Source organism: Anguilla rostrata, chromosome 15 (assembly GCF_018555375.3).
Source record: "Anguilla rostrata isolate EN2019 chromosome 15, ASM1855537v3, whole genome shotgun sequence".
Taxonomy (NCBI): Eukaryota; Metazoa; Chordata; class Actinopteri; order Anguilliformes; family Anguillidae; genus Anguilla; species Anguilla rostrata.
Genome location: NC_057947.1, coordinates 23,969,826 through 23,991,652, shown reverse-complemented (window position 1 = coordinate 23,991,652; position 21,827 = coordinate 23,969,826). Strand labels below are relative to the sequence as shown.

General features: G+C 45.2%; 1 protein-coding gene across 3 annotated transcripts in view; it reads right to left on the bottom strand.

Moving 5' to 3' along the window:
* The window catches only part of reps2 (RALBP1 associated Eps domain containing 2), a 43,153-nt gene that overhangs the window by 10,217 nt on the left and 11,109 nt on the right, over window positions 1–21,827 (bottom strand). For 2 of the 3 annotated variants that reach the window (XM_064310465.1, XM_064310467.1), the window contains exons 2-16: window positions 16,438–16,561; window positions 15,637–15,812; window positions 14,936–15,044; window positions 11,425–11,528; window positions 11,089–11,227; window positions 10,792–10,855; window positions 9,588–9,736; window positions 8,268–8,341; window positions 6,789–6,842; window positions 6,333–6,417; window positions 5,803–5,877; window positions 3,671–3,719; window positions 2,695–2,831; window positions 1,957–2,018; window positions 1,449–1,538 (exon numbers count right to left, since the gene is read on the bottom strand). In XM_064310465.1, the coding sequence (XP_064166535.1) occupies window positions 1,449–1,538; window positions 1,957–2,018; window positions 2,695–2,831; window positions 3,671–3,719; window positions 5,803–5,877; window positions 6,333–6,417; window positions 6,789–6,842; window positions 8,268–8,341; window positions 9,588–9,736; window positions 10,792–10,855; window positions 11,089–11,227; window positions 11,425–11,528; window positions 14,936–15,044; window positions 15,637–15,812; window positions 16,438–16,561 (1,491 nt within the window). The remainder of the gene's footprint in view (window positions 1–1,448; window positions 1,539–1,956; window positions 2,019–2,694; window positions 2,832–3,670; window positions 3,720–5,802; window positions 5,878–6,332; window positions 6,418–6,788; window positions 6,843–8,267; window positions 8,342–9,587; window positions 9,737–10,791; window positions 10,856–11,088; window positions 11,228–11,424; window positions 11,529–14,935; window positions 15,045–15,636; window positions 15,813–16,437; window positions 16,562–21,827) is intronic. The other variant, XM_064310466.1, reaches the window with a different exon arrangement.

The window sequence follows — 21,827 nt, the reverse complement described above, 5'->3', positions numbered from 1 at the left end:
ACACACAATTACTCAGTAAACACCCCACAAAGCACTGCTTCAAAATGCAGCTCCAATAACCCTCATACGCCCTACTGTTAATACACAGCCTCAGTAAACCACACAATACATTTCTCTAAGACCCAAACAGCTCCAGTATCATCCTGATATATATCAATATATGTACTGACTAGATATGAACCATCCTCAGAAACTTCACTTTGAGACAAAATAGGCGTATCTATCTTTTAGGAATCTACCACTTTAGGATCCAGGGTGAACGGTTCCTGGCAAAAAGACAGAATATTAGGTTGAAACCTACTGGAATGTGATGTTCTGTATTGGCTACCAATACAATCCCTGCACATGCTATCTCACACAAGCTATGAGAGATGAACGCAGGAGAGAATGAGAAGTAGATAGAAAGGGACATGCCGATGCGAGATTTTTACATCCACAGAGCACTTAGCTAGAGCCATTTAGCTGCGGCAGCCTATCTCCGTGATTCATGTAACTGTCAGTCTTCTGTGACTGATCCCCCAATCGGGACACTGCTATTCAGTCCAAGGAAACATTACATTTAAAAGACAACGGGCAGAGTGACACGTTTATGGGTCCCTGTCCCAGCGCTCAAACACAACAAAAGAGGGACGAGGACAGGGTGAAATAGAGGATCTGAATTATTTTCCCTGGCAAAGGGCTTTTTCTGCTGCCTCAGTAATTGCCTGGTGCAGCAATTGATGTCTTTTCAAGGCTTGTGAGGCAAGGAGTGAGCGATATCATGTCTCCTTTCTCAAAAACTGCCTGCGGTGACTGAAATCTAATATGGCAGCTCTCCTTATTGTGCCTGACACCCAGGGTATGGAGTCCAAGATAAATTGTGCTCAGACTGCGACACATCCTAAAGGAAAGATCTGTTTTCCTGGGCTGACCCGAATATACGGGTGAACCAAAACACCTGATTCAAATTCAAGTTCTTCAAGACCTTGATTAGTTGAATCAAGTGCTTCAGTGCTGGGCTAGAGCAAAAACTCAGCCTCCTACACAGCCTCTCTCAGACAAGACCATGGACCACAGTACTTATTGCTTTAGGTGTGAAAGAACTGCAAAGACACTCAATTGGAGTGGGTTATCAGACAAAAATACGGCAAAATAAATAAGAAAAATGTTAACGAATGAATGGGATTTGCTAAAATAGTGTAAATACAAGAACAAAGTACAGCTGATGAGAGGTGTTAGTAAGGAACTGGAAGGTTGCCAGAAGACAAATTATTGTTGTCATTATTATCATTTTATTATGATATGACTACTTGACATAGAACTGTTACTCAGAATCAAAACTAATAAATTAATCTTTCACCCTCAACTAACTGAAAAAATAACCAGGAAAAAAGTATAACTAAAACTGCAGACTGAAGCACAAACTTTGCCCCCCCCCCCCCCCATTTGAGAGGAGAGAAATGCCTCACCTCCTCTCTGAACTTGCTGAAGTCGGCAAAGTTGGGCTGCCGTACTGCATTCTGGGATCTCAGTTCCCCAGCGGGAGCAAAGTGTGGGACCTGAAATGGGAAACCACGGCAGCCCTTAATTGTTACGCAGCTGCATGAAACCAAGAGCAGGCGCCATTCCACACTAATGCCGTCTGCTCATTTCATTTTCATTTTTAAAGCATGAAATGCAGAAACATGTTTGTGGAACATTCTTGCGCAAATGTCACTGTATTTAACCATAATTCAACCTGGGAAAAACAAGGCTGGTAGGAGATGCAGAGAACTGTGTAGCCAATCAACCATAAGAGGTATGACAAGGTGAACTGGCTTTACAACTTTGTCCAGAGGATAGACTGCCCCCTGCTGGCCCAATGATTTCCCAGGCGGTCTCCCATTAGACAAGAAGTGTAACAGTGAAGCCACCAGCGGATTACTGGCCCAGCTGTCGGATCAGGCACAGAATGTTCCGGGGGGACAGATACTGTACCTGCGTGGCCAGGGGCCTCGGGGGGAGCGCAGGAGGGGGGGGCAGCCAGCCGCTCTTCACACCTGAAACACGAGGAGGAGGAGAGTCGCTCACCACACACTACAATACAAAAATTTATTGTTAAAAAAGGCACTACCATTGTAAAAAAATAAATCCCCCGCCATTGGTTTTCCCTTCTACAGCACAGAAAGAATGTGTTGGTTGTGCACAGTGTCATGTTCCACCGTGTTTTCCTTAGCACAAGTTTGCACTTGCTTTTCCAGCCAGGCTGGCTCTCCATAAAATAAACAGCCGAGACCACCCCCATGCCGGTTCCCCCTCTCATTCGCCCATTAAGCACATGCAGACGTTGTAATACACAGCGATTTACAGTGGGAGTGAACAGAAGCGCATGCACCTGAATGGGAAGCGACAGTAACTGAGACCTGAGGACGCTCCCAGATCAATGCGTGGACATGAGCCTCATTGCTAAAGTCCTAATTCTAACAGTGCCAATCCAGAATCACGACACAACCACAGATACACACAATATGATAAGAAAACCGTCAAAATACCTATGCCATTACAATCTCTGCAATAGTAAAAACAGCAAGTGATATCGGGGGAGGCCAGGAGCTAAAATGTAGTCTGAAGAGGTGGGTCTTCAGTCTGTTGGAAGTTGGCCAGTGATTCTATGCTGTTTTTTAGAGATGGGCTCTTTGAGCCCTGGTGCATGTTGGGAAGTGTGGCCGGTCGTACCCTGGCCACTCTGCTGGAAGAGCTTGTTGAGGTCCAGGGAGGAGGCGCGGGAGTGGGTCTTCTGGGGCCGGGGGGGCGGCGTGGGCGGCTCCTCAATCTTCTTCATGGCGTCATCGATGGAGGTGCTGGAGTACGACCTGGCGGACAGGGGAGAGCAACGAAGCGCCATCATTCGCAGTGCTGGAGAACTTCAAAAGACTGAACAGAAGAATGAGGAGAGTCAGAGTGCGCAGAGCGCCTCAGCTCTAATGCACAAGAGAAGAACAAACGGAGAACAGACACAAATACGGCTTGACACAATCAGCTCATCTTCAGTTATAAATGTAAACAGGAACTGTGACACGTTGAACACCATGGACAGTAGAATTGCAGCTAAGAGGAACACAAATTAGAAGGTTTGTGAAATACATTTTTGTGAAGAGTTTAAAGGGAAAAGGGCAGACGTTCATGTTCATGTTCACGTTCATGTTCTTTTTTTGCTTTAGCAATTTTGGTCTGGCCCAGAACAATGGTTAAGTAAATAAATGGAAACAGTAACATGGAAAACATTATCCAAACAGAGCAGTTTAAATCCAAAAAAATATTTTCCAATAATAGTAACAGAATATAACAGAATCAAATATATTAAATAGCACTCAAAAGAAAATTCAATTAAAAATATCTTCTTATGAACATAATATCTATAAAATGACTTCAAGAATCCACTGTAAATACTGTACATGCTAGATTGATTAATGGGTTGTTTTATTGGCTGAACATGTGTTGGTTGGAATGGAGTAGTGAAATCAAACACATTGATTTGATTGCTTCTTCAGGGATAGAAAATAAAAATTCCATTAAATCACTCATAACTTAAAGATAAGACACAAGCTACTTTTTTGTTAGTGGCTTTTTAAAACTTCCCTGCACACTAGGAAGTGTGCAGTGTTTAATTTTTCATGTTTTTTGTAGTGTGTGTGAGAAAGGAGAGACTTACCTGGGCCTGGTCCTCGATCGTAATTGAGGGTCCAGCTCATTAGGGGGATCTGAAAGGCATTGTGACAGAGACAGTGCCTGAGTACATCTCAGGTGAAAATAAATATCTCTGCTCTGGGAAACTGAGATAGTCGACTTCACTGCACCAGGTGACACCTGCTGAAGCTCAATCCCAGCAAATGAAAGGAAGGAAGGAAAACTAAAGCCCTGTCTTTTGTACATTATAGGACGATCACACATGAAATAAGTCTGAGTACTCATTTGTTTAGTTGACACCCAGAGAGACTTACCCAACATGTCTTTTTGAAGTAAAATTTTTTTCAGAGAAAATATACAGTTGCACCCATTTATAAAGCAGAAAATTAAAAAGAAATGCTCAGGGATAAACCGTAACTTACAAACAGACTTCCTTACCCTGTACTCTAAACTGCACCTGTTTCATCCCGGCTCTTTGTCCCTTTCATTTCATTCCGCAGTAGATGTAAGAAATGACACTGCCGATGGCAGATGAGTAGTAGCATCTGAGTCTCATAACACACTGACTTACTGCTCCATCGCAGCCCACGCCACACACAAGGTGCAGAGGCACAACTGCCACCACGAAGGGGATGTGAAACTGCACTTTCTGCTTTGAAAGGCTGTAACCTGCGCACTGAGTTCTGGGTAATTAAAAAAAATAAAGACAGAAAATTCACTGCATGTATTCATAAACGGCTTTTAAACAGCTTCCACTACTACTGTAGTCTGGCAATGTTTAGTCAAACAGAAATAAGTTCTTGGAAGAGAAGTCCACAGACTTTGACTGGACGAACATTTGTTTCAATGTGACTGCTTGGCCTTCAGAGAACAGAAACTAGTTCTATAATGTAGCTATTGAATATCTAATAACCAAACTAAAACTGATCTTTTTTTGGACCACACTCCAGAGCTTCCTCATCTGCATGACAGAAACAAAAAAGATCTTTCAACAAGTCATTGTATTCATTCATTTTCAATATCTTCTTTGAGCCAACTGATTCTGACCCAACAGAAACATTAACGCTCCTTTCTTTCAAAAGAAAAAAGTAGGTATCCTGTTGTCTCATTTTTAATGAAGAGACTGCAGGTCAGCGGGACTTTAAATAAACGGATCCTTCACTCTCTGAGAAACCACTTTCTTCCTGGACAATGGAGTTATTCAAAAGATAATATCTGAAATCGGTATCTGGCTGAACGGATGTAGCCTTCCATCGCTCTTCATACTGCAGCTAGTGTAAACATGGCGGTTTCAAGCAGGGGGGATACTGTGAGTTTATATTGTTTTCCTTAGCTGGAGCTCTAGGTATCTCAGCTGAATGGCTCCATGGTGTTTGTGTAGGCCAGAGACAAACCTTCACCAGCCTCGCTCCCCACCAGATGTGGGCAACAGAGTTGGATCAGGGGGTGGAGTGGGTGGCTGGCTGGCTGTTGAAACGTACTGACTTGAATGCTGACGGGTGTTTTTTCTGTGCCCAGAATAAGAATAGTGCAAACATGGCAAATGTACAGCCTGACTGAAGAGGTGGGGTTCAGCCCAGCAGTGACCTGGGGTGGCGGATGGGGGATGAGGGACGGGGAGATGGGGGGTGGGATCCCTCCCCAGGCCTATGCAGACAGGCCAAAGAAAGGGGGCCTCCTGTATCACTGCAGGAAGGAGATGACTACCTCTCCTCCCTAATCAGCCTTCCTTCATTTTTATGCATTCATTTTATTTACATTTTTAGTCTCTCTCCATTGATCAGCATTAGGCCTGTCCTTGGTGGGTGACAGAATGGGAGACAGCCTCAGAACAAGTTTTAAAAAAATGAAATCAAGCAGCTGTTCTCTGAAAAAAAAAATGTTTTTTGTTATCCCTTCACTTGCATAGTTCAGCTTATTCATAGCAGGTTTTCTGGAAAAAACATGAAATATGAATTTTAAAGGGGCAGCGGAACGAGTGGTTCAGTGTAGTGACACGCTCTACAAGGATTATTAAATTAATAAAATGCACTTTGCTGCAGGGGCTCCTAGGAGGTGCACTAAACTGCCATGAGAAGCCTATGTGTGTGCCTTTGGAGTGTTTCAGCAGCAGCAGCTATAAAACTGTTTGTGGTGCAGTTGGGATTCAAATGTTACCTGGCCTCTTGGTGACTCTGTTGACTTTTTCACTTGGCTTGTCCACGGCATTCAATGCTCTCTTTGGACTGAACGCTGCGGGTTAAAAACAAAAAACAAAAATTCAATCCATGACGACATGTGAACATGCTCCAACAACTTCAACACATGATGAGAACATCACGATATAACAGGACACACACATTATGTGGCAGAACACAATAACGGTTAGTAAACTGCCTGGAACTAAAAAACTTCAGTAAATGTGCAGCTGTATAAACTGATTATATGTATTTTAAAAAAACTGAGTAAGCTACGTAAGATAAAAGATGCCTAAAATGTAAAATTTAAAGGCCTAAAATACAAAGCTTAAGGCCTTGCGTGGAATGCAGCCCTGAGCCCTAATACCAGGAGGATCTGGCGCTAAGCTCCCTGGCGGGGGCCCGGAGCTGACCGTCGCACTGTTTGATGCTGACTGTGCGGCCGCCTGGGAGTTTTAGAGAAAGCCCAAAAAAGGGCTTGTTCGCGTTCAGCACTGGGGCTCCGGTTACCTGACGCGGAGGGCTCCTCCCTCAGCTCCTGCTTTGATGTGGTCACCTCAGCCAGAGGGGCCTGTGTTTCAACCGTATTCTTCTCCTGTTTAAAACAAATAAACACACTGAGCGCCGAATTTGAGCAGATTATGAAACACATTACGAAAGGCGGGTTGCTGTAATGGTACCCATCTGCAGGAAAGGGAAGGGTGACTTTCTGTGGACTGGCGCCCTCTATCGCCTGAACAGTTCTCAGTGAGCAGTTAGACTACATCACGAAACCTCTCAAAGCCATTGTGACCTGTCTGTCAGCAGCTAGGTCAGCTGAGAACTTAACTGTCATTTGCAGTGACGGACTGGGGATTCAAAGTGGGCGGGGTACATGAGGGATTATGTAACCAATCAGATGCAGAGTGGGAATGTGAGGCTGCGGTCCTCAATGTAAATTTAGGGGACTTCGTGACCAGATCTCACCTGCTGAGTGGGAGCCAGCTCCGTTTCCTCAAAGGATATCAGGGGTTCCGCCCTCTGTTAAGACACAAAATTGTCCACTCGTGGCTGTCCATGCCTGCCTCTTTAACATTATTCATTTGCTCCTGATGGGCTGAAATAATGTCAGCCTAGCAAAGACCTACAGGTGTGTGTGTGTCTGTGTCTGTGTCTGTGTGCGTGTGTGTGTGTGTGTGCGTGCATGCATGTGTGTGTGTGTGTGCGTGTATGTGTGTGTGTGTATGCGTAAAGTATCAAATTTTACCTTAAAATACTGCACCACTGACTATACTCACTAACTTATACACACTCACACATACGCACAACACACACTACAAATGTAGTTTTAATAGTAAACACATGCTTTGGCGACACATTGCTCCAAAAAGTTGTCACACTCCGTTACTCTCCACGACGCACTCCTGAACCTGAACACCTGCACCTGCGAGTGCAATCCTGTTCCGCACTGCAGAACCTGGCAAGCTGTCTTGAACATTTCTGTGCAAGGGCAAACGGGGACGTGGTGAAGATGTCCCAAAACACACTATAAGTTCAAACAGTGAAATTCAGCTCCCATCACCCCCTCTGACACACAGAGAATATCTGATTGGCTCATGCTCCTGCTTAATTCTGGGATAAATTATTCTGTAATTCAGTCCTGATGTGGAGAGAGTAAGTGCTTGTGTCAGGCCAGGGATAAGCAAATATATGTACCCTTGAGTGTTTGTGTGTGTGTGTGTGTGCGTGTGTGCGTGTGTGCGTGTGTGTGTGTGTGTGTGCGTGTGCGTGAATGTGTGTGTTTTTTTTAAATGTATTTGTGGGTGTGTGAGAGAGAGAGTGGGGGGGGAGTGGAGACTGCAATTTGATGTATAATCAAGACTCCCACCCTCCTGTCACCATCACCCAAAAACCTGCAAATTGCAAATTCACACCTGGCTGCAGCTGGCTGCCATCAACTGCTCTGCCACGGATAATGCACCACAGGAAATAACTCTCCACAGAAACATCAGGATCTGCACATTTACGGTCCTCCGAGACCACTGCTGCCATGCCTGTTGTGCTTAAAGGGATAGCTCACTTCCTTGTAAATATAGTTATTTAATGTAGCATTGTCAGTAATCTGTGGGACTGTTACTGGTGTTTGAGAGCTGGTATTAGGAACGTGCCCATTCAGCCAGAGGAGCCACTGCTACATTGCAGAGTGAAACAGTCCTTCCCAGGTGATAAGACAGCCATTCACACATCACCCTGAAAGGACTCCCAGCCACACACTGCAGTGGAACACCCCGGATTTGACCTGGGCATGTGGCTGCCTCATTGCATTGCACTGAAGCATTTACAGCATGTGCTGCCTGGGAGCTCCTTCCAATTAATTACTTAGATTCTCCATAACCCTAAGACCTGGACTTCATCTCCCACTATCCCACGCGGTGTGTTGCCCAGACTACAGGCCACTCCCCTTACCTCTGCAGCTGCTGGCTCCACCGGGTGCTGGCTCACTCTGTAGAATGTCTCCTCACCCAGGAGTGCCTGAGGGACTGGCAAACAAATAGCAGAAAAATGAAACTTCCCCCCTTTTCCTCCCATTTTGGGAAATAAGCATGTCTTGCTTCACAGCTTTGCAAAGCACATCCACACAGGGCGGACAGCAGCTGAAGCTCCTGGAGTCCTCTGATGCACTCGTCTGCAAGCCAGTGACTGTTTTCCCCACACTACACTCTACACTACAGCACAGCAGGGTTAGTGCTGATCAGAGAAAAGACTCACTTCACACCAAACACCACACTGTAGCACAGGAGGGTTAGCGCTGATCAAAGAAAAGGGTCTTCTGACTGACAAGCAGTAACCCCTGTGCTTGCTCTTGCACATGTCTTTGCAATTGACTTGGATTTGTCTGTGACTTTTATTCAGGCCTAGCACTGTACATCAAGCCCAGCTGGATGCATCCACAGCATGCATTACAGTTAATTCAATTTCAATCCAGGCAATTGATATTTAATATATGAACTGGAAAAGTACCATAATATACCATGGGGATTTTTCAAATGAGTGCAGTGGTAATCAATCCTGTTCCTAGAGATCAACCATCCTGTAGGATTTCATTTCAACCCTAACTTGGCACACCCGAATCTACTGATTAGCAGCTCAACAAGATCTCTAGCTGTTGAACGAGGTGTTCTCTGTTAGGGTTGGACTGAAAACCTACAGGACGGTAGATCTCCAGGAACAGGGCTTAGTGCAAATGTAAATGTAGTTCCCTGGCAAGCAGCTAGAGGGCACTCTTCAGTAGTTAATCTGAGGAACCCAGGCTGCCTTAAACCTGCCCTGCCTGAGTGGGGTGAAACTACGTCCTGCTGCCGAGGCCTTGTATCCATAGTCTAATAGTGATTTACAGTAGGCCTGGCTTTAAAAAGTTTATCACCTGAGCCATTTGAGCCATAATGGACCTCTTAAGAAAGCCCCCTAGGTACAGTGCGTCCACCATCAGTTCAAACTGGTTGAGTCAGGTTGGATGGTTTCATCCTTATAGCTGGTAATCCTGTGTGTGATGAAAGATGTGCCTGATAAAGAATTTGTTACTTCATAGACGAACAGGAACCCATGGGGGCTCTCTAAGAGTTTAAGACCAGTCAAAGTGTCAGGAGGGGCGGACCAAGAATGTGCAGATTTTAAATCTGCATTGTAAGGACATTCTAACCTGTGTGTGCCTCGGGGTTACATTACAAATAATATATTTTTTGCACAAAACTTTAAATAAAGCATTCTTTTTTTAATAACTATTACCTCCGTCCTGCTCCACAAAGCCTGGCAGCAGCGTCGGGGGCAGGGTTTCTGGGAGGGGGTACCCGTTTTTTCGGGCCACAATGAGGTGGAAGGCAGTGCAGAACTCGGCGAAGGTCAGGGCTCCATCGCGGTCAACATCACTCAACTCCCTGGAGGGATGACCACAACACAACTCCTCAGCCAAATCAAAGAATACACAACTCCCCAGAACACACTGTTACAGAAAGCTGCTCAGCTCCCTGGCAGAATGAACATAACCAAAATCTTCAGCGCTAAACAACGTCTCACACCACACAACTTCCCATAGTTACACAGAACGCATATCTCTTCAGCATTACACACAACAGACCACACAACCGCAACACCAAATCAACACAAATGTTCAGTGCTACAAACGACTGAAGAACATCAGCTCTGAATATAACCTGTGGCACAAAACTCTCCTCAGAAACTCTGCAAAACAAGAAGTCATGATGCCGTTTACACCATTATAATGCAACTGAACATGGGGAGCACCCCAAAACCTAGCACAGCACGGTATAACACAGATTACAACACCAATCAACACTGCTAATCAACACTGAGCATCTTCACAACACCATGGGCCACACATCACAGAACAGAGGCTAGCAGTGTAACACAGACGGCTTCCCTGACCCAGCATTCATATACCACACTCAGTCAGGCGGGGAGACTGAGCTCCAGACACCGCACTGCTACTGCTAGCACCACCCTGTGCACGCGGCAGTCCAATTATGCATCTGTGTGAGAAACTATTTTAACCTGTCCCAAGGCCAAGCCGCTACTGGGGGAGGGAGTGCAGAAAGAGGAGAGGAGAGAGGGATGCAGCCCGCCATGTTCTAGGGGCTGACTGGGCCTATGCAGTTCACATGCTCTGACAGTAACCCTTCCCACCAACTCTCAATGCAGGCCGGTTATTGGCTGGGTGGGAAATGGATTACAGCAGCGGCGTAATCCTCACAGACTGGCCATGAGGGCAAGGGATTAAGGGAGTGATGAAGCCCTAACTAAGGGAGGTGAAGCTGACAGGCCTACATTCACATTTGCTTCAGCAAGCTTGACAAAAACCAAGTAATATTTCCTTATCAGCATGCTAAATATCCTCGCACCTTGGGAAAACACTGAGCGTGTGACAGTTTTCAGGAAGTCGGTCAGTTTGCTGAAACTGATTCTTTACGCTTACCATATGTGCGACAGCTCTGGTATTGGGAGTTTGGATTTTGTGAAGAAGTTCTTTGCAATTGAACCTTTAGAAGTGAGAAGAAATAAAAACAAGTTAACATTAACACTGGCTCAAAAGCCAAGCTAAATGCTAACAGCAACTAGCCAGCAATCTGTACTTTTAAAACAATGGCCTTGTGCATGCCACAGCAGACACACCAGTCCCTTCCTCTTCCCACTACCCCCGCTTCACCCCGACTCTCAGAGCAGCCCGGGCTGCCATTTCCTGCCATTGAGCCTATTTCTGTAGCGGTCATACCCAGAATGAGCGCGCCCAGGTCTGGCTGCAGCGTTTTGAACTGGTTGGTGTAGTACTCGCGCTGTTCCTCGGTTATCCTCCAGGGGTTGTCCGGGTAGTCCTCAGCACTGTGCTCCACCAGCCTCTCCACCGAGGGAGCCTGTAAGAGCAACAGCCCTGCTGTTAATGACAGCAAATGTCAACACTGATGCCCGGCTCTCTGCCCAATGTACTGCTCTCTCATTGATCTCTACTGTGACTTATTTTGTTTTAACTGATCGCTGACTGATCACTCCACTCCAACTGCTCTCTGAGCAGTAACACAGACGATGCACATAGACAGTAAACACCCATTACCCGAGGTAAGGTGGGCTGTTCCTGGAATGGCTTGCCCCCATAGTGACTGGGGGAGGAGCCCTCTGGCTGAGCCAAGGGCCATCCCGGTCCCCGTGGCAACTGCCCTGCAACGAAATAGGGAATGAACACTTACACTTATGAGACCAATAACTAATATTCACCCAGGGCTGAACGGCTGCACTGAAACTCCCGGAGTGAGAGAAGTGAACAGAACAGGGTCTTTGGAGGCTGGTGAGATTCCTGTCACTTCTTCCTGGGCAGGAGTGAAATGATTCTACTGGGCTCCTAGGATGGATTTCTCTGCACTAGAGAAGCCCCTGTGGCAATGGTTCAAGTGTCCAAAGCAAGCCCTCAAACACAGACAAGAAAACCAACACAGACAGCACACTGAACAAATAACATTTCTCTTTCTGTTAGAAGAAAATTATTGACTGAACAAGCACAGTTTATAGCAGATACACTCCTGCAGGAAAACTCACTGGCGCAAGCACATTAATCTTCATAAGAGCCCCATACTAAATAAATGGCCATATTTAAAATATATGACCACCTTCTCGTTTTAGATTAATTCACGGAAAAAGGGAATATTCAGACATGAAGCAAACTTAGCCAGCAAACAGATGGAGTGCAACAATAACAGAAGAGTAGGCTGTGCCTATGGGTTTGACAGTAAACACTGTTTAACAACCAACATCAGCTCTGAGCACACACGCTGTATAGGCAGCTGCAGGCGGGAGAGATTCTGTGTGATATTAGGGAATCTTTAAAAGAAGATTTTGTGCAGAACCCAATCAATTTCTGTCCTAAACACAAAGACCCTTCCTTCCTTTCAGTGGTAAGCTTCCAGATAAAATAAAATGGGGAAGGCGGTTGGCGGGTGGAGATTACAGGAAAGCATGGGGGTGGGGCTGAGGGTGAAGGGTGGGGGATGGGTCACTGAAGGCTAACGAAAGGTTATTTATTTCTACCCTTATTGCTTGACTGTACTACGTTCCATTTCAGACAACTGGAAGAGGGGATGAAGACTGTAGTGGACAAGCACAGAACATTATCAAAAGCAGGTCTCACTGCGCAAGAGAGGCACACAGTCCTACGCCACAGCTGGTGGGTTACAGAATGACCCCAACGTTCAGGTTCAAAAGGGCGCATGGCTGCTGCCCCGCAGCGGAACTGAACTTGCAACCCCAGGGTTATAAAGCCAGCCACTGAACCACCAAAACTTGCCACCGCTCCACCACTTCCTCAAAACAACTCCCTTAAAGGAAGAAGACAGCCCCAGGGATTGGAAGTGGTGAAGCTGCTTTGCATGCTGGGGAGAGCAAGATGACGCGTTGAAGGCAGTTGTAAAGGAGACATTTCATTTTACCTAAGATCAGTCTTATCTATAAATCTGTACCAGAAGCCAGCTCTGCAGCCCTGCAAAAGAAGAACTGACAATCAGATAAACAGACCTCCACCACCTACTAGGATTCTATTTGTGGAAAGAAACGTATAAAGGCTATACTGGGGTCAGAAAGTATACATGGTGTGTGGCCTCGGCCTAATTTTCCACGTGTGGGTTGGCAGGAAGCAATTTAATGGCGTGGTCTTTTAGCCACACCTCATAGTGGCCTTCAGTGGCACTTACATAAAGTGATCAGGGCCGGTATGTGAGGCCAGATTCACATCAGGATACGGAGGCTGCAGCCAAAGCGAACTCAATTCCAGACGCTCCTCTGATGTTCCAGGGTTGCCTGGTAACCAGGCGGCAGAAAATTCAGTTCTAATATGTTGGGGGGTTACCTAACAGCAGCATTCCATCAGATGCTGAAAGAGCGGTGCTTTGATCCGTGAGGTCCAGAAAGCTAATTCAAAAGGTTATTTGTGCCGCAAGATCATAATCAAAGGCAATTTATGTCCGCGCTGGGCGAGACATAAATATGGCCTCATCAGCTTCCTCAGAAATAATTAGACCTTTGGCGATTCAATGGCCTTCCCTTTCTGTATTAGCTTTGGGACGTTGATATTACACCACCATTGCTAAAATCAGCAAGGGGAGCTTTGAAAAGAGTGACGATGGACATGGAGTTGTGTAGAAACAAAAAGCCTTAAAAGGGAATGAAAAGTGACAAACCACGGCACTTCCCCTCAGTTGTGAATCTGATGTTGCGCAGTCAACAACTTTCCCTCAGAACACGAGAGATAACGCGGTTACCATCCCCCACGATGCAACGTTAAGCACCTGTACCGCAAACAAAACGACAGCCGTGGAGGGAACTCCTGTATCCTGCCCGTGAAATTAATTCAGCGGGGGTGCCGTGCTGATCCCCGCGGGTAAAACAGCTCTCTCTCTCACCGACGGCCCTGATTCGCTTCGTGCTGGGTCATGGTCGGGTCTCAGGCCCGGAGAGAACAAGCTTCCACAACCGCGGATGCCTATGCAAATCCTCAGCGTGGCCGAGAGCCAGGAGCCTTACTGTAACAGGAGCTCAGGTATATCATTAATATGGTTCTTATTACAACCGAAGAATGTTATTATCTGAAATAGCCGGTTAGAAGTGTTTGGCAGCAGACCAGTCCGTTGAGCTAATAAACAGGTAGCCATTCAGGCAGCTGTAATTGTGGTGTTATTGCCTGTCACCAGTGTATTACATTTGGTAGCTGTCAGTCACAGAGAGAGCTACTCTCACAGGGACAAGAGAGAATTTGTAGGGAGAATATCGAGAAGTAGGGTGGATGGTTCCTTCAAAGAAGGTGATCGAGGTACAGACATTGCAGAATTGTGTTTTGTTTAAGATTTGGATTTCAGTGTTTTGAAGCATCTGGTCTTCCAAGAATACCCCTGAATGGTCTCTTAATCTATAACAGGACCTTGAACTTCATTCCTTCCTTCCTTTCTGCAAACCTTTCTTCCTCACTTCCTTCCTTCCTTCAATCACCTTTTACACTGCCTTGCAAACAAAGGAACTATGTTCATACACAACATGCAGATATTAAGAAGAAAAGTTTCCTGCTGGAGCACCTTACATTCACATGCCTGGTTTGGTGTGTTTGTATAGGTAATGTGTGTGTATGTATGAAAAACCAATGAAGTCACTTCTTTACCCTCTTTCAATTCAGCCAGCCTCTTTGTTTACATAACCAAGCAATTATGATACTCAGAACAGCAGAGAAAGTCAGACTGCTGAGCAGTCTGTGCTAGGATTAGAAACAGAACGTGGATTCCCTAAAACTCAGGGATAATCCCCTTCTATCACGCGATCGTTTGCTGCCCTATCACACAAAACCAACACAGATTAAGCCGATCACCACAATGAATCCATTTAGAGGTTATGACACACCTAGGAGCCAGACTGGGCCCGTGGAGGCACTCATTTGGCCCTATGGGCCGATCTCTGGTGGTCATGTGGTGGATGGTGCTAATCCAGATTACAGCAGGGGCACGCACCACGGAGGGGAGTCTAAATGAATTCTGTGTAGCTCTTCGTCACGCGGTGAGGGGGAACACCTCCGTGACTGACAGCTGTCTTACCCGCTAGCGCCTCCGTGCCGTTCCTCTGTGCGCCGTGGGCGTAGCTGTGATAGATGGAGGGGGAGCCAGGTGGAGAGCTGATTGGAGAGAGTGAGGGGGACCGTGGCTCCTGATTATGAAAAAAAAAATATTCTGCATTTAAGAAGCTGTATTTGTTTGGACCATTATTCAGAACGATTATAACAATATCAAGTTTATGAATATTCATTACCCATGGTTTAGGTGGATATTTACACCATTGTTTATTGTTATGCTCAAAAACAGCATTAAAATACACTATTACCACAATAATGTGCAACCTGCAATATTCTGTCCATAAATGTATTCCTTCCATTACTACTCCACAATGTTCCTTCTCACCACTTCAGCTTCTACTATCATCACAGGGTGCTGCTGCACCTAGATCACAGTGTATAGCCCACACATGTACACGTCCAAAACCATCAATGCTTATCCACAAATCATCACATGTACTACTGTCCCACATCTCAGTCTACTGTCCAACAAACATCACAAGTGCTACTCCAGCATCATACGTACTCGCCAACAAATCATCACAGTGTGCTACTGCCATTATAGAACTGTGATAGTGTGCTACTGCTGAGTGATTGTGCTGTGCAATAGTAACAGTGGAATCATTGCTATTGATGTTGGTTGTTATGGTGATGGGATGAGGTCTCCGCAGATTGTCCCATGCTCACCTGCTTCTCTGCACTGCTCTCAGGATGTCTTAAGTTACTCCTGTCTGCCGTCACCCGCCCGGCCAGTCCAGGCGTGGCCCCGTACTGGTGAGCCGGGGCATCGCTGTTCTGGGCGTGGTTTGGGAACAGCACCTCTGCCTCATTTTGCATTCCAGAAAATCTTGGGAGGGGCAGTTCTGTGGGCAGAGGCAACACGCTAACAATGACCATACAGTGAAAACACTTCAAGAACTCATCTCCAGGCTGTAGACATTGGTGCCACTCTAATTACCAATCGATGCAGTCTGTAAGGAAAAGAATAGGTACTATATACCAAGAGACACTTTTTTTGTTATGCAGTCGATATCCACTCAGTTTCAGCTGGTAATGGTAACATGTATATCCAATTTTTCACTAAACAGACTAGTGTGCCCTTTAATCATGTCCTCCATATGAACTTCACACCCAAGTAACAAAGGGCACAGGGACTTGGCTCGCATCACTTCACATAGACAGGCTGCAACAGCCAGCGCAGAGATCACAGCGCTTCACCCAGCAACACTGAGAGCAGTCCCGCATGAGTCCAATGGGGCGGGGGTGGGGTTATTTTGTGGGTGGGACCAGAAACTGCATGTACGAAATGTAAAGCAGTGCGGTAATTCTCTCTTTTAACGAGGTGGGTAAAATTTTCAGTCTGCGCCCGCTGGGTGATCTGGCCGAGCGCTTTAGCCTTGCGCACGGGACTCCTCCTGATCCTGATTAAACGCTAAGCCCCCCTGATCCAGCCCTGCGCTCACAGGACCCGGGGCGGAGCACACTCACCGCTCTGTATGCTCTCCAGGCGGACCGGGAGGCCCGACTGCGCAGCGGCCAGCAGCTTCAGCGCCACGTAGAACTGCCCCGTGCCGAAGTAGCCTAGCCGCTTGGCTCCACACAGCTCCGTGATCTGCAGGAAAAAACAGCTCTCAGCCTCTCTCGTACCAGCGTACACACCTGCCAGTGCCCCCACTTGCGATCACAACCACCTGCACACCAGCTAGCATCTTGTGATACAACCACGCCCTTCAAAGCATGGATTGATTTGAATAAATTAATGCATTACTCAACTCCACACTGAAAAAAAAGGCTTCATTGGATAAACCTATAGTTTTACTTCAATTTGTTAAACCTATATTTTTCATCAATTGAATACCTAAAAAATAGAGGTGTAATAAATAAAAATTTTTTTTTTAGGTTTATCCAATAGAGCATTTATTTCAGTGTGGAGATGAGTGATGGTAAATATGGTAAATACAAATACTTCTTTATGTTTCTACCGCAGAACTGTTTGATGCTTGATTACAAAGTGTCACAGACTGTAAACATTGCTGGTCCTCTTACTTAGGGGACCATACATATTTTACCATGTTTATCACAACTTAAAGTCAACTTCAGCAGAATAATCTCTCACAGCGACCAGCTGTAGCCACAGGGCTGGCACGATACACAGAATCTTTCATCCTATTAAGACATACGATTGTTTACTGTTCTGTGCCACGGCGAAGACATGGGGACATGTTCAAGAGGAAATTCTTCTGCCAGAAGCATTTAGGTATCACTTTCTAGGGGAAAAAATCTGACACACTGATTTTAGAGGGTTTTTTTTCTGGCACTGCGGTGTGTTTTGTTTCAATTTCTGCAATCAGCAAAGTAACCATTTTAACCGTGCAGTTTGTTTTGTATTAATTAGGTAATATTAAAACATTTTCCATTTTCCATTAATATTCAAATATTTAAACTGCTTCCTGACATGAGTCCAAAATATGCCTCATGATGGCATGAAAAAAGTTACAAGTTGCTTATAGTTATAAGCAAGTCGCATCCCATACACACACAGCTGAGGCACAGATAAGCAACAGAAATAAAAACTGCACTGGATACTTGCAATATTCAACATACCCTTAAACGCAGTAGGTGTATCAAGAGCCATATTTAGTGGCATACATGGTCTTTGTTGTGCAGGATATTACAGTACAGTTGATATGAATGTCCATTCAGACTTGCAACATGATTGCAACATGACTAAGAAATGCCGACAGAGAAACAAACAGAAATGCAGCCCCCCCACTTTCTTGTTTTCAGGAGATTTAGTCCAGGGTGTGTTTGCTGTGGGGAACATTAAAATCCCTAAATCCCTGATTACATGCCCCGTGAGCCGGAAAAAGTGGAAATTCTCTGGTTTGTTCAGGGTTCAGTGACTTAACCTGCAGAAACACTTAAACGTGGACAGACTTTTCCGAGAGGCTGGCTTTTCCTGTGCCCTTGCTTTGGAGTAAGGAAACACAAGCTGGAGGGCACAGCTTTACCCTGGATTCAGACTGCAGATCCTGCACAGTATAGCAGATAATATCTCATGCAAAAAGTATGCAAAAAATATTGTCTCTTCATAGAGTGTCAGGCCACCACGTGTGCTAATGCAGCTAGCATGCACCGCAGTACACATGCTATCAATGTCTGTAATCCTGCAGGAGGAATATGGCATCACTTTTCCATGACAACGTCAATTAACTCCTGCTTAATTCATGGAAGTAGAAAATGTTCCCTCAGGTGTCATGCCAGAATATTCCATAGATGCTTCATTGTATTCAGACCTGGTAACTGTGAAGGCCCTGGGATGTGGATATCACCAGCATCATGCTTCTCAAACTACTGAATAACGACTCATGCTCTCCGCATGTGAGCACTGTCACCTTGAAAGATACATATCTGTAGTAAAGAAATACTTTAACACATGGTGAAGATGACCACTCATTACCACTAAACAATGACTGCCATTGACCTTGGTGGTATTACATAATGTCTAAAACCGGAATCGGCATGGCACGCTATCACAGACAAGCTTTTACATTTACCAACAACACCCTCCCAAAACAGATAAGCAGGCTCCACACTAAACCCACCACAGACACAGGTCTGTACTGTCAGAGCACAAGATATTTCAGAGATGCAGTCAGACAAAGGTCACATTGGAAAAATGCGAAAACATCACATCTCAGCATAACATTGGCAGAGATCACTGCAGTGCATGTGCAGGAAATAATTCTGTTCTGCCTACCCAGGTAACCAATTACCTCATGAACAAGCGTGCAGACGAAATTTACACACAGAAAAGATGTGGCTTTCGTGTGCCTGGGCGTCTTGTCCCTACAGCTTTTTTTCTGCTGGTTCAGCATTAAATCAAATACACAGAGACATCATTCTCTAAGCTCAGGCATCTGCTCTGTAGGCCTCAAATGACGAACACATTGCGAAGCCAATCAGCCTTTGAGTTTCACCTTCCCAGCCTCCTGCTCTGTTGTTCAGACACCCAATCAGAGAGGAGCAAACCTCTCACCAGTTCACCCAGGAAACAGTCGAGCCTGAAGCAAAAGATCAGACCTCCTCCCTTCATTAACTTTGTGGGCAAAAAAGGTGCTTCCAATGTAATTTCTTTCAATTTTGTTTTCACAGGAGCAGGCAAATCAATACTTGTAGGTGTTCCCGTTTGACCACTGAAAGGACTAGAAGATCAAGGCAATGTTCAGGGACTCATTTTGGCTCCGTGATAATAATACCACCCGATTTAAATCCAGAGCCAATGAAACTAAATGCTATAACTTCAAATTTGCAGTTTAAAAAAAACGATAGACAATATGTCAAACATAAAACTAATGTTTGAATCTTGGAATCTTGCAAAAATAAAAGAAAAGGGACTTGTTCTCCGTATGATAGCAGTGGACTAATAAACTATGACTTACAGGAAGAGGCACTACGGTTCAATCCCATTTGAACACAGATCTAATATCAGTGTGCAACCATTAGGAGACCATGGGATGATTTGACATTAAGTTGATAAACTATTGAGATGTAGTATAAAAGAAAATAATCTCTCAAGCATCTCTCTTGTCCACATCTCAAACGCAGTGCCAGGCACTTGCTCAGATGGCTTTTCCTCAAGTCGGAAGACAGCAAGGCCCCTATTCATAAGGAGTCTCATAATGTAAGCTGCTCATCCAGAATCAGGTTTCCCTCGTCCATATCATAACCTCATGCATCATGAGCTAAAAGGCTAAACCGATCCTAGATCAGCACTCCTACTCTGAGACACCCTAACAAATATGAGCTAAGGACTTCAACTTTCACTCACACAGCATTCTCCTCCTGGTCACTTCAGATAACTGACCTTGAGGATGCTTGCCTTACATGCTGCAAAATGAAAACGTGAATCTGCATGGCACAGAAACACAAAGATCTCCCATACTGGCATGAGGTCAGTCTCCCCACTTGTCTGTGCTATCACCTCGGATTTAACTCTTTGTGAAAAAAGCTCACGCTTTACGAGAAGTAAGTGCTTGCTTCAGCTATCGGCTTCCTTCTAACGCAGCGAGACGCGTGCGGTCGTGACGCTCGGCAGGTGCCTGATCAGGTATTTCAGTTCATCAGCATTCTGACAAAGGAACCAGGCCCGGCGCTGCAGTTACAGGCGCAATCAATACACAGCAGCTTAAGCACCATTAACGAGAGCGGCGTTTGCAGCCACTGATGACGGACAACAGCACGACATGTAAAAACCATCTGCATTAGCCAAGCAGCATGATTTAATTTAGAGGAGCTAATCTACGGTGGAAATCAATCACTTGTCATGCCGCGTAACAAGTACCGATCGGTGCATTGACGACCAGGCTTGATGCCTCCTGATGCCCAGAGCCACCTCTGATGACATCACTGGAACTAAGGCAGTTCTTCATAATTTTAAAAGATAATTCAGCAACTTCAAGAAGCTGGCTGGCAACTGGAAGATTCACCAGGTGATTAAACTTCCTGACCAATGATTGTCTCTGATTAATTAGGCCAATTCAGACCCAGATGGAAAGGTAACCAGCAGACTCTCAAGGGGATACTATTGCTTTTGGGATATTGTGCCATTGATGTACTTATTTGCTAAGTTACGTGTTGTTTCAACACACCGACGATATCAAATTCCAATTGTGCGTTTAAGTTTCTACTTTGTAAACATAGCAACGGATGAGCGGGGCCTTCATAAATAAAAATGACTAAAATGCTAAAAGAAATCCCTCAAGATAAAAGATCTGAATACTATCTGAACACAGTAAAAAAAAAAAAAAAAACTGCTGTCAGCAGCACCTGGCGTCTCCTGCAGTGGATGCGGGCGAGCTATTGATCTTGTGCAGGCTCCGCAGTCCTGCAGGTCTGACGGCTCATTAATAACAGCAAGCTGCAGAAGAAGGCCTGTCCAGTTCCGCCTCCTATCCAGCCTCCTGTCCATCTCCCCTTTCAGGCACCAGATTATTGGAAGGTCAGTGATTTGTCACACAGGAATATAAAAATAATAAACGGACTGCATATCATCGGGCTGACTGCAGAATTGAGCTCCTCGTCCTAGCTGAGCACTGAGCATGCTCCCTCTGTCACAGCTGTGAGTGACATTGCATCCTGCACTCCCGTGTTACAGACTCAGGCAGAAGCTTACCTAGGGCACCCAACAGTTTCACAATCCTGACAGGACTCAGGAGCTTTTGGCTGCAGGCCCTATAATTACAGAATGACTGCCTCACACTGCATGAGAATTGGGGAACTGATTGAAGAAAAAAATATTTAAAATAGTTTTTTTTTTTTTTTGCATTTCTTACTAGTCTCTGAAAACATGAACTTTGGTTAATATCAGTAATTGAACTATGATTTTATGCAAGACGTGGAAAGTCTCATTTGGTTGGGTTTTCAAACTTGAGGACAATGTGGACACAAGCTGAGATTAATTATGCCCCACACACAAATGCAAAAGCTCACGTAGGCTCACTGTCTGAAAATCCAACACTTGTTTTTCTGATCATGTGCAAGCATCTGGCTTGAAACTAATCTGAGGCTTCAGTTTCAGTATTTGAACGCATTTGAACGCGATTCCAGACGAAACATGTTCAGTTGGTGAAATAGCCAGCATGGACCGAGTTTAACAGCCTTAACATGACATATAAGTAAATACTCAGCTTGTCCAACCATACACTTTTCCAGGGTTTTGCTTTCCAGGGAAATACCCAGGGCTGTTCTGAAGCTGAGGATGAAAAGATAACATGGGGATGAAGAGATAAGATAATGCAGCACATTACCGTGCATTATACAGTACAGTGCATTACCTAAGAAAGGCTGATGGGTGCCTCACTGCCATTGGTCAGTAA